General features: G+C 42.3%; 1 protein-coding gene across 14 annotated transcripts in view; it reads left to right on the top strand.

The window, feature by feature from the left end:
* Positions 1 to 13,272, top strand: part of asph (aspartate beta-hydroxylase) — a 43,766-nt gene that overhangs the window by 17,488 nt on the left and 13,006 nt on the right. For all 14 annotated transcript variants that reach the window (XM_083782486.1, XM_083782474.1, XM_083782480.1 and 11 more), the window contains 2 exons: positions 10,880 to 10,960; positions 12,737 to 12,805. In XM_083782486.1, the coding sequence (XP_083638612.1) occupies positions 10,880 to 10,960; positions 12,737 to 12,805 (150 nt within the window). The remainder of the gene's footprint in view (positions 1 to 10,879; positions 10,961 to 12,736; positions 12,806 to 13,272) is intronic.

The following is a 13,272-nucleotide window of genomic DNA, read 5'->3' as shown; positions in this document are numbered from 1 at the left end:
CAAAACATATTTTACAGATGAGAAGCTGCATATTTGCAGATAAATGACAAAATCTGAAAGGAGTGGTTTCTGCAGGCCGCTGATGCAGTGTGTGCATAATGTGTGTCAAAGGAAATGTTTGATTTGGGTTTTCTCTTGCATGACTTACTCTTGTGTTGTTGTTGTTGTTGACTTGAGGTGGTTTGATTCCAATAACTTATTGCTGAATGACAAAAAACTAATTTGAGTAGTAGAAAACGAGCAAGACAAACGGACCCCTTTTTTATAGGCCAAGACAGCCTGGGACAAACTGCTGCAATAGTAACAAGGACATGATGTGCCTTGATCCCAGATTGAAGAACAAACTAGCTCTCAGGTTTGGGTTGTAATTAAAAAGTAAATTCAAAAGTTGACATATAGCCATATAGCCTTGGTAAGTTTAAAACATGGGTTTTGGAATATTTGCGGTTTATTTAAAAAATATATATTTCGATTGCTATCAAAGTAGATTTCACCCCAAACCTGCCCGACTGAACACACCAGTCATACGGATGACTAAGTGTTTATTCTGTTATGTTAATTGTTCATTTATCTATCATTTAATTCTGTGAGCCGTGGTTGCCGATTTCAAGTGGTAATTTTTTTGGGTAGCACCTCTGCTCTGTGTGATGCTCAAAGACGGTGTTCATGACAACTGTGAACTTTCCAGCCCACGGAGAAGGCAGTGGTGCGTCCGTGCGTGTGTGTGTGGTTCTAAACGGGGGGGGGGGGGGGGGGGGGGGGGGGTATATTACATGTTCAGACTCTTGTGATGACACTGCAATCCTCTCCTTATTCATCCTGCTGGCTTGGAGGCGAGAAACTTCCCAGTTGCCTTGAATACACTCGGGTTTGTGAAAAAATCTTCTGCATGTTGCATGATCACATGGGAGGACAGAATCCATCCTGCTTTCTGTCGGAAGTGCACTAGTCCAACACAAATCACAGTGTAAACTACATCACACTTGTCTTCCAGACACACAACACATTTGCCAACAAAAAACAGGTTGTGAAGAATGCAGCAAAAGAGGTTTTATGGACAATAATAATTATATATATATACCTAATATATTTAAAAAAAAAGTTCCTCTTGCCCGTAAAGAGATTACCATTTTTTGTGCTAAATGTTCTCTGGCGTTTTTTAATAGAACCACCATAGAAGCATCAGTTGTTGAGTTGATAGCATGGTTTAACATGGAGACCCAGGCTTCCCTTTGCATGGGAATTAACAGGTATTTTCTCATCAGTACAGTAATGCTGAAATAGGCTCACTATCTCTAAAGTCACTACATTGACTCTAGTTGGTTCTAGGGGTTTATTATTATTTTTGTTTTCAGAACTTTGCATAATGAGAATATAGCGTTCGATGCCATATAGCAGTGCTCTGCATCTGTAGAGGAGTTGGGATTATTTTGAAGAGCCCTTACTAACACGAAACGGCAAAGAATTCAACGTTTTGTCACACTCCGTGCTCTCTCTGTGCCACACAAAAGAGGTGTTTTTTCAGTACTGCCCGTCTATTTATTTCTTCTATCTGTCTCACTCTCTCTCACGCTTTCAATCAAGCTACAACGTTATGCCTGTTGGCAAGAGAGCCTATCACTGCTGCTTCAGCTCCACCTTAGCTCAACGCTGCATGATCCCATCTGGGCTTCATATACCGTAGTGTGCTTTCTCACTCTTTTCTTTTTAAATCCTCCTTATATTCTCCTTCATATAGAGGTTTACTCTCGTCTAATGTAGACATTAGCTCTAATACCTCAAGCTGGAGGCTCTACAGAACGTAATCGTCCGCTGCATGCTGCTGTCTGTCGAGGCTGCTAGACGCTGTAAAGTGCCTTTTTAGACTTCTATTTAACTCTTCACCTTCTGCTCTTTCTCTGGCTCTCTAAAACATATATCTTGATCTACACCCCCCCCCCCCTCATTGTCTCTCTGCCTAACACTATAATTCTAACTGTCTGGTATAGAGCTTTACTGGTTCCCTTACTGCCTAACCTTAGCTTAAAACTTCTCCATCTTTTCCTCTCGTTTCTTTTTCTCCCCCTCTACTCTTGCATCATCCCCCCCCCCTCATCCTTTCATCTCTCCTCTTCCTGTTGATCCTCCCTTCAAGTCATTTGCTGCCCCTTTGTCTGTCTCCTTCACCCATTGTCTGTCTCCTTCACTCATTCTTCCTACCTTTCTTCCCATTTCCTCTCTCTCTACCATGCATATTCCTCCCTCTTCTTTTTTCCGCCAATCCGTCCGTCCGTCCATCCATCCATCCATCCCTCCCTCTCGTCTGCGTAGGCCTGACCAGTGAAGTTGGTGGTCAGGGAGAATCCGAGATTCTGGATTGGTTAGCGGAAGTGGAGGAGGGCGGCTCTGATTGGCTAAACGGCTTCTTCACTTTCCTGTATGGTCTGATAAACCCCCTCGATCCCCCGGAGGAGGAGGAGCACAGTCCCACAGGAGCCATGGAGGAGCTGGATGAGGAGGAGGATGATGATGAGGAAGAGGAAGTAGTCAGGAGAGCTCAGAGCCGAGATCAGGGCCAGAAGATTGTCATAGTGGGACTACATAACCAGTAGCCACAGGCCAGCTAGCTCCAACCACACACCACAGCCCAATAGACCTATCCACACGGCAGCCATTTTGCTTTTACTTCATACCCCCTGAGTATGAGGTAAGGGCAAAATGGCCGCCGTGTGATGAACATGGTCCCCCCCCCCCCCCCTTATACCATCCCAGTAATTTTATAAATATCTCACAACGAAGACGGATTGAGCCTGATATCTCATAGATGGCACAGCGTGTCGGAAGCTACCAATTAGCCTATACTACATTACGGTGCACTTGGGAAGACTTTGACGAGGCTTTTGACAGACTAGCCTGTAGCTTGGATACCGGTTTCTCTGGAATTGTTTGAGGACTAATGCCACTTCTGTGTGCATGGTTATCCACCATTGGAGTTCAACCATGTGTTTGGGAGGGAGAAAACACCGTTAAGAAGCCCAAGGCTAAATTAATGTCTCGGATGTCTCAGATGGACAAAACTGGCTTCTCCCCAGTCGCAGAGATGTGCCAAAATGACACGGGGGGAACTGCAACTGGAATGGTTGCTAAACTTTACTGAGATGAGGATGTTCCGCCCCTTGGGATAATTTAAAAAAAACAATCATGTGAATTTCTCTGATTCTCTTTTCTAGAATTGTATTCATAGACTGTTTCCGCAACGAACTGTCAGCAGCAGCCAACAGCGATATGAGCCGACTATTTTACGCGAAGACTATTTGCACATGGACAACTGTTGGTTGTCCCTTCCTCTTCTTGAGTTTCTATCCACTTTTACTGATGCATGCCATGGAAACATAACCTTGATCTTAACACTGTAAGGTGAAGTATCGGCATGTGTTTTGTACTTTTGTAAAGACCGCCGGTGTCTTTCTTGAAGTCCTAGGTGAATTAGGCATCGATCAATATATGGTTTCACAACTTTTTTTGTTTGAGTAATACTTGGTTGTTTACATAGATTAGCGCATTGGTGTCATTACAGGTGTTAAGTTTAATTCCGTTTCTATCCTGTCTGTAGTTCTTTGCCATTCCTTTCCCCTGCTTTCTTTGTCAAGTATATGTCCCATTTCATCATAGCCTCTTCACCATTATCATCAATCCCTAAAAAAAAAACTCAATAAAAAGCCTTATCAACCCTTTATCCATAACTGGCTAAGTTGAGGTCTCTATAATTATATTCCTTTCTAAGACTGGTACATTTTCCAATACTATGTGGTTGTGTAGAGGTGTGTTGGGGATCAAGATGGCCTGGTGGTTAAAGAAGCCATTTCTTGTCTGTGTGGTAGTGTACCGTCTGCCACAGAGTTGATCCCAGCAACCATTCTTAGGAGTGCCTATGAGTGACATTGGAAGTGTCTCCTCCTCCACGGGGCCCTGTGCTGTAGAATGTAGGGCGTAGTAGATCACCGGAATTCCAGTTAGTAGGCTATAGGTTTGTGACTCAAAGGTCAGAGAAGCCAGAGGCAAGGGAATTGGACTTTTAGACCTTTTCATGACCCAAAGGCCACAGAAGCTAGAAGGGAGGGCAGTGGATTTTTAGCACTTTTCATGACCCAAAGGCCAGAGAAACGAGAGCTGAGGGCAGTGGATTTTAGGAATTCCAATTAGAAGGAATTGGAACTTGGAAGTGCATGCTACACTGAACCTGATGCACTGGTTTCTATAGGGGTGGAGCAAAAGAAAACAAACAAAAAACAAACGTACATTCATTTTTTCTCAACTTTTAACCTCTTTCAACATAATGACAACCACATTTTGGGCCCCATTTTGGGCATGGCATTATAAGCTAATTATAATAATATCTTAAACACTCACACACGCTTGTGGATGGACTATTTTTGCAGCGCGACACTGTCGTACGAATTATAATATGGGGTGAATCAAAATACAGTCTGGCTGTCTTCGCTGCTAAATATCTGGTGCATCAAATCTAAACACTATTTCTGATTTTAAAAGGACAATCACATTTTTCTTTGGTAAAAAGGCCTTACATTTTATATTGAAATGTACTTTTCTGTTGCTGAAGATACCTTAATATAGACCTAGCATAGCAGGACTGAAATGACCAAACATTGCGTAGCTGTTTCTTGTTCTTCAAGTTTTGGCAGAGCAATGTTTTGTAGCCGTGGTGTACTCGTAAAAACAAAAACAAAACTCATTAACCTCCGAGAGGCGCCTGTTTCTCTGCGTTGCACTGATAATGGCAGAATGTTCTTCTTGTCTTGGTGTGGAACTGATGCAAATTTCTATTTCTGAATGGATTTGCTTAAACTACATCCTGAACAGACTGGTTTGTTTGAAGCACGTCTGTAATCTACTGATTTGTATGCTAATGGTCTCCGTACCGCCGTCAAAGGCACAGTCACTTATCGGCTCTAATGGTTTCTGCCACACTCGTGCCACCAGGTGGTTATTGGCATTGTAAAGCCCATTTATTAAGACTGAAGATTAATATGTCACATCACACCTACACTTTAAACCATAAGTCAAAAATGTGACATCGCAGAATTAACCCATTCTGACCGGGCACCCATTTTGGTGTTGGCATCATGTTATGCTTTAGCTATTTAAAAATAGCAGATCTACAAGCTCATAGCGCGCCACCAAGTGGCGCGCTACGAGCTTGTAGGTCTGCTATTTTTGAAAAATCAAAGACACTTTTAGAATCTAATCTAATCTCAGGTCAGAATGGGTTAATAATGAAACTGTCAGGATGTAATAGACATTTTTAGAATCTGATCTCAGGTCAGAATGGGTTAAGTCGGACTCATTCTGTAACTGGCAATTAATGCACTGACTTCACACTACTCTCTTAGAACTCTTAGCAGAAGTGTTACTTTATTTGCAATAAGTGAGATGGGCATGGTTGCAAGATGTTTTCTTTTATGGAATTGACACACATTTGAATGAGTACCATGGAAGGAGAGTGACATTAACATCACTAATATGGATTGGACTTTGCATTGATGAGCACGTGGTCCTGCATGTGGCATGCCCATTCCTTATCGTTTAATTTGGCTGGAGATGCAGATTTATTTTTACTTCTAAAGTGTCATATAATTTATAACCTGATAAACAAAACGTAAACAAATCCTGGGTACAACTAACAGTCAGTATTTCGCAGTGTTGCAGAGATGACGGCATGCAAGTGCAGGTGGAAGGCAGAGCAGATAATGCCCATTAACTTCCTCCAGACTCACAGAGTATAGTCGGTCTGGGCTGGGGATTTAAACTTGTGATACTGTATCAGTCACAAGCCTGCAAATCTTTCCAGCTGAAGTTTTTCCACACATTTGTGGGTTTTCTGGCTTTAGTCACAGGGTGTTGGTGAGACGGCGAAAAGTTGAAAATAGTAAAGTGTAAGAAGATTTTTTTCATTGTTGACAGGAGCTCAGACATAGCTTAGCCCTTATGAATTATAAATAGTAATACAGAATACCGTTTGTTTTCAGTAAATAATTTACACGTTGGTATATAGAAGTGCATAGACTACTTTTATGCAAAACCAAAGCTGGCGATGTGGGTGACCAAATATGGCTTCTCTGCCTTTTTTCAGGGCTTAAAGTTCTCAGTCCTGGGGATGGATTTCAGTCCTGAGGATTTCATAGGGGTCATTTAATGAGATCAGTGCAAAAAATCGTTTTCAGTCTTGGGATTTTTTTTAGCAAGCATGCCTAATAAGGTCAGTGTCCATCCACATTGATGGTATGTCCGTGAGTCAACTTTAGGCCTCGTGATGCTAAAACTCTCCATTGAAACCAATGGGAAATCGGGAATGAAATTGCTTGGGTCACGGAGCCCCACCTCAGCTGTTATGTTGCAGAGAAAACATTCTTCCAGAGGTAGTTTGTGTTGGTCTGTCTGTCCAGAGCCATCAGTCTCTGTTTCAGGAGAGAGGAGGTACTGTGTATCTGACTGGCATCAGAGCAGCATCTGTACCAGGCCTCTGTAGGTGCATTAGATTGTAGTCTGTGAGCTAGGAATTGATGTACTTTCTGCCATGTTGTTTCTGCCATGAATGAGTACATGACGATAATGGGGAAACCAAGACTAGCCATCTTGGTCTGTGTGACATTTAGGAGACCAAAAGCGTGCAATGTTCACAGATATTGCCTTGAACTCACCAAGTGGGATGGTGAGTTCAATGCCATGCAGGACCACGATCAATGCAAAGTCCAATCCATATTAGTGATGTTAATGTCACTCTCCTTGGTACTCATTCAAATGGGCGTCAATTCAATTAAAAAACATCTTGCAATGCAAACATTGCGAATAAAGGCTCCAAGGAACTTAACCCATTTTGGGCAGGAACCCCTTTTGGTGTAGGTCTGCTATTTTTGAAAAATCGAAGAACGACTGGCATGGAAACGTAGATTTTTCAGAAAACTGTCAGGATGTAGAAGACATTTGTAGAATCTGATCTCGGGTCAAAATGGGTTAAGGACGTAACATTTCTGCGGTATGGGGAGAGGCAACCATGGCCACTTGTACTTATTTGTACCTATAGTGGCGTGGGATGGCGTGTCATGGTAAAGTATGGATCTTTGAATGAATTCAGCTTCAGCATAGAGCTCGGAAAGACCCAACATGGCTGCTGCCAGTAAGGATAAGAGAGCTGAGAGATACGTAAAGAAAAGCCAGGGAAAACAAGAATAATTTGTCATTATGTTTGACACTTGTTAGACACACCATTACAGGTGGCTTCACATTCTGATGGCTTGGAGAGAGCTTTAGCTAAAAAAAAACTGTTTATTTTGTCAACACGGATACATTTAAAGCCAGATTTGCATATATTTTTTCCAAGCAACTTCGCTTCCAAGGCTCCTTTTTTTATTTGTGTAATTTATAAGGTTTTGTTGCGGCTAGAAATGTAATGATGTGTGCATGCGTGCAATTCTAATTGGGAAGTGCAGTGCATGGCAATTCCATCCGAGCCGGTCGACAGTTCCAGTGAGGTTCACCATTGTCCTGTTTCTGTGTAACATTAGATGAGAAACCAGGAGATGAGGCCACGAGTGGAGCTAAGAAAGGTACCAGTACGATGCATGGAGCTGTGTGCTGTTACAGTAGTGACATAACAGAGTCATGATGGTGCTGTTACAGTAGTGACATACCTGATTGAGTGTTAACACTTGTTTAGTAAACCATATGTATACTTCCCATTCTAAACACATTAGTGGCGTTGGTAACGCATCTGAGTGGACTGCTGTTTTTAACATTTTACAGCTCAACTAATAAGAGCGAGTCAACATTAACTTGTTGAATGATGTTGAGAAAATATCTGGCGAGCCTTTAATGTACTGTAGGAGATGAATCTTGCCGTACATATTTACAAGGTTGACTGAGGAGTGCTGTTGGCATGAGGGTTTGGTTTCATGACACTGGAGACTTTAACCACTTTAACCCTAGCGTGACTATATTGGGGAAGCATTTTCAAAAGTTTTTTTTGAAAATATCCCATGTATAAAATGTGTCTTACGTGGTTAATATGGTACTAATGGACTTTGCTGTGTGGCAGCAATTGATTAAACTTAGCTAATGTTGAGAATGGCATGACTTCTGTCTAGCCTTATCTACACAAACTGATCCGAGGCCTGAACTAGTCTGGATTTTCTTTTTTGTAGCCTGCTCTCATTGCTCTAATGCTCTTCAGAGCCTATAGCGTAGCATGGCCTTCCTCCCATTGACACTGAACCTGACTCAACAGCCAGCAGGGCTTTAACAGGCCTCCCGGTATCTTGAAATACCAGTACTAAGCTTTGCCCTTCCCTGCCGTGGATGACTAGCGACGAACAATAACAGCCTGGCCTGCTTCCCATAACTAGATGTACGACTTGTAAACCCGTCTAAAACCACCGCTGTTGTCCCTATACGTCCACCTCAGAGAACACTCTGATCAGGGACACGGGCGTGAAGCTCAGAGAGGCCCTGAGGCAGCAGCTAGTCGTCATCCACGAACGCGTGGAGGCCAAGAAACTCGCCAAGATGGCCCTGGCCGAGGTCAGGAAGATCCTCGCCAAGGAGGATGCGCAGATGGTGCTGGGGCTGAGGAGGGAGGAGATAGCGGCCAAGGCCAAGGAGCGAGTAGCCGCCCGGTTGCTGGAAGAGGAGGAGAAAATGGTGAGGGAGGAGATGGAGAAAGCTCTGGTGAAAGCCAGGGAGGAGGAGTTGGAGAAAGCTCTGGTGAAAGCCAGGGCCGAGGAGGAAGAGGAGGAGAAGAAGAAGAAGGGAGAGGAGGAGAAGGGGCAGGAGGAGGAGGAGGGAGGGAAGAAATCAAAGAAGGGCGGCGAGAAGGAGGAGAAGAAGGGAGAGGGGGAGGGGAAGAAAGCCGAGAAGGAGGACAGGAGTAAAGGGAAAGAGCCTGACAAAGAGAAAACAAAAAAGGGCAAAGGGGGCAAGAAATGAAGTTGCAGGGAGTTCGATCTGTAGTTTATATAATGACTCCTCACACAGGAAGTCACATTTCCCCAGTGCACTGAAACCTCTTCGGTTTTAATTTGAGTCCGTGTCAAAATAGACCTGTAATGGTACATTTTTACACTGGTGTGGTGTGCGTATGTGGAGCCCAGCCAAGGGGAACCACCACCCATGGCTAATATGAGGTGGAAAAACATCCATGTGCATGAAGCCCATAATGTTTTTAGCCAATCCTCGCCCGTCAGACATAAACATACCCTTTTTCCTCTCAAATAAGCAACATGAGTTGGGGGAAAGAAGCCAGCCGAGGGGAGGATGAGAGGAGAAAGGATTGGAACAGAGGGAGGGGTTTAATAATGAACCAGGAGACGGAAGGAATGAATACAGTTCAGCGTTCATGTCTCCACATGATGTGACGAGTTGGTTGCTTTTGAAACTTTGTCAGACGTGGTTCATGGTTGAAATTTTGCCTGCACTGTAAATGCATTTTCTTCATTGTCAATAAAGTGATTGGTTTTCCAGTTTTTTGTTGGTGTGTGTGTTGTTGGATAATTTACATTGACTGGGTCCATCAGGTTGTGAAGTTGAAAGCGATGGGAATTGCGTTGCGTGTGATTGAATGTGTGTTGGTGCGAGCGAAAGGGGAGTGCATACAGCCATGTTTTGATTAATTAAACACTGTATGACTTTCAATAGGTGGATCTTGGGGAAATTAATGGGAAGGAAAAACAGGCACCTTTTTAACATTACTACACTTGTACAGGCTGTAATTGATCTCTTTTCCACTTTGCACTTCTTCTATCTTCACTGACCTCTGTCCAGCAGACCTTGTCATTGGCCTTTAGGGCTCCAAACCAAGTCGAACAAAGGTTGCATTTACACAGCAGGAGCATAAAATCAGTTTCTAATTATAACCATATGTGAGCAAGATCAGAACATGTAATTGCTTAAACATGGACATGCCATCAGATCTGGTTAAAAAGAAAGTGTTCAGGGCAGGCAAATCGTTCTATTTGTTAATTCAGTCAGACCCTAGCCAATCAAACCATGACAACCGCAGGTGTGCAACCTCCAAGAGTCAACAGCAACAGAAAACCCATGTCTTTTTCACCTATATAAAAATGCCTTTATTTTTTCATATATTGTTATGAGTGTCTTAAATATGATCTGACATGTACTCTGACATGTGCAGATGTGCCATTTGAGAACTTCACAATTGTCTTGCCATTGGCAATTAAATAGATTGAATGTCACTGCTGCATTGACAGAAACGGAACAATTAAATATATTGAATGTCATTGCATTGACAGAAAAATAACAATTCAATAGATTGAATGTCACTGCAGTGACAGAAACAGAACAATTAAATATATTGAATGTCACTGCATTGACAGAAACAGAACAATTAAATATATTGAATGTCACTCCATTGACAGAAACAGAACAATTCAATAGATTGAATGTCACTGCATACACAAAATCATGTTATAAAAGGTGTTCATTGTTCATTCTATTCAGATTTCCCTGAATTGATAAGAGTTAATCTGTTGGACACTTCTTCTCAGTAGCAAAGCAGTAGAATTAGCATTAGGCTAATTGGTGAATTAAACCAGAAAGATAATCTTCAGGGAAAGATCAGGAAAGCGTGAAGAGTTGGAAATGGCACATCCGTACTGTACACTCACACACTCTCTGTGCTATTATTAGCTGTGGATGTTGCGTCAGTGTTACATGTGTAATGTAATGTGTACAGTGTTTTCGTGTATCATCATAAGCCACGTAATTCCTTGGTGCCACCAGGCCTTGTTGGTCACCAAGGCGGCACGGTGGATTCCGCTCACTGTTTCGTTGTCATGCCAACACGCCTATGCATCGTCCCATCATGTAGGACTCAAAGAGAAGGCCACCGTTGTCGTGCCACCTCCCATGCCAGAGAGCGCCATCCCCGTCGAAGCACCTGCATTTGAAGGTATGACACTCATTCATGCAGATGAACATGTACGTACGTGCACCAGTGTTTATTCCGTCGACTAATACTATGACGAGACTACCTTTTTTCACTGACAAAACTAGGATGACTAAATATATTGACAATTTCATCAACAAATAAAAACTAGACTAGTGGACAGTGGACAAGAGATCCAGTATAAGTCATTTTACACTTGCGTTGCATGCTGAAAATGGCACATCTACAAGCTCACAACGCGTCACGGTATGACTCGTTGTGAGCTTGTAGATCGGCTATTCAGCAAGTGTAACACACTAACACATTTTAGGTGACTAAAATGTCACTAACACTAGATGAACTATTCAAGAGACTCTTGACTAAAAATCTAAATTTGCTGTCAAAATCAACACTGACATGCACAAGTTAAAAGAAAGTTGTACATGTGATGTCAATACAGATTATATATTCATGACATGCAAGCGTATATGGGCACATGCAGATATACTCTATATTACTCATATATATACTCAGATATATTATGCATTCTTGTGTGAATGGGGGTCCCCCCCTCCCTCCCTCCACAACACATCAACCTCTGCCTCATATTAGCTGGCAAAACATTTCCTCAGTCGTGTGACTTCTGAAGATAAAGGTTCAGAAGTTTTGTGACTGAAAAAGTAACTTATTTTTATCGTAAAAAAACATATACACAGTCACACACACACACACACACACACACACACACACACACACCCACCCCCCCCCCCCCCCCCCCATTGGTCTGAATATAAGACTAAGTTTTTTTTCTTTCTTTCAAAATGGAAATATCAGGGTTGTATTATAATCGGGGACTAGACTATTTGTCATTCAATGTTACTTTCCACAAATGAGTCGTCTTATCATCGGAGCCGGTCCAAGACATTATACAGTACATGAGTATGTGCACGCATATGGTCACTTAGTGGGGCTGGGGCTATATGTTATCCATTCTGTATAGTGCAGCTATCTGGTGTCCTTAGTTAAATATTACATGCAGAGTACATTTTGACAGGTAAAGTACAACAGTGACCAGGTATTGTGCAACAGTGCAGCATATGGCACGTGCAAAAAAAAAGAAGGTTTTTGGCTGTTGTAAAACAACACACATATATTCTTTTTCAGGCTTTGTTCTGTTCTGTTCTGTTCTGCTTAAATTATTGGACTAACTAGCAACATCTTACCCATTTCAATTCAAGGAACCCTATAATCAAAATAGGTTAAACAAATAAAATAACATCTTAGTGATTGATATTTCAGCAAAAATATAGCGGTTATAACACGAGCCCAAAATAACCGGAAGTCTCATTGGTTAGTCTAAACGTGGACGTGGAAAAGAGTTTCCATGACGTCCTGAATGTCAGCTTGGTGGAAATGTAACGATCCATCAGCCGCCGAGGCCCTTCAGATGAAAAATCTCAGTCACTATTCTTTTTTTAAAGATATTTCTGGGGCTTTTTTTGCTTTTATTGATAGATTTACAGTAGGTAGACACAGCAAAGTTTGTCAGGACTCAAACCCGCAACACACTGTCATGCTGGATTACCAGCCAAGGTGCCTGTACCGCTAAGCCGGCCCAGGCCAAAATCTCACAACTTTAAATTACACCCACCCCCAAAACAGACACCTCTACTAGTACACAACATGCACAGTATCCTTTTGTTTGATCACATTCCAGAGGTAACAGTGTCAGTATATTATTGCCACTACTGTGATATGAAATCCTTGGCTTCCTCTCTGTCTCGTCCTAACCTTCTCTAGAACCGGAGCCAGTGCTTGAGGAAGTGATTGAAGCTGCTTTCGAAGAGGAGGAGGTTGCACCGCCGCCAGGTAGGGGTGTGTGTCTGTGTGCGACTGTGCGTGCCTGCGTGCATGTGCAAATATAAAACAAATTGGCCATAAATAATGCCAACAGATGGATATTGTTCCATCTGCCCTTTATGTCCCGTCCAGTTAAAAATCATCTAATATATGAATAAAGTAAAACTAAATGTAATAACCAGCAATAATGTTTTACAGCACTGGTTCTCAAACTGGAGTCTGGTGACCCGCATGGGGCCCTTTGACTTTTACAGCACAATGATGTATAAATAAATAACATTTTCATCATCCAGCTTACCTCTGATTCCCAAACAAAGGGATAAAGCATACTTGAAGAGGTTCCCAGCTAAATGAGGAACAGTTAAAACACTTGTTTTATTTATTTTTCATGCGTTGTGAGATGGTAGATCTACTACTTTGAAACTGTTTTTCTTGCGAATTTCAGAATCATTGTTGGAAAACATTTGACCAACAAA

This window comes from Protomyctophum parallelum (assembly GCF_964188405.1).
Source record: "Protomyctophum parallelum genome assembly, chromosome: 14".
NCBI classification, from domain to species: domain Eukaryota; kingdom Metazoa; phylum Chordata; class Actinopteri; order Myctophiformes; family Myctophidae; genus Protomyctophum; species Protomyctophum parallelum.
The sequence above is the reverse complement of the archived record's forward strand: the minus strand, read 5'-3'. Positions and strand labels throughout refer to the sequence as shown.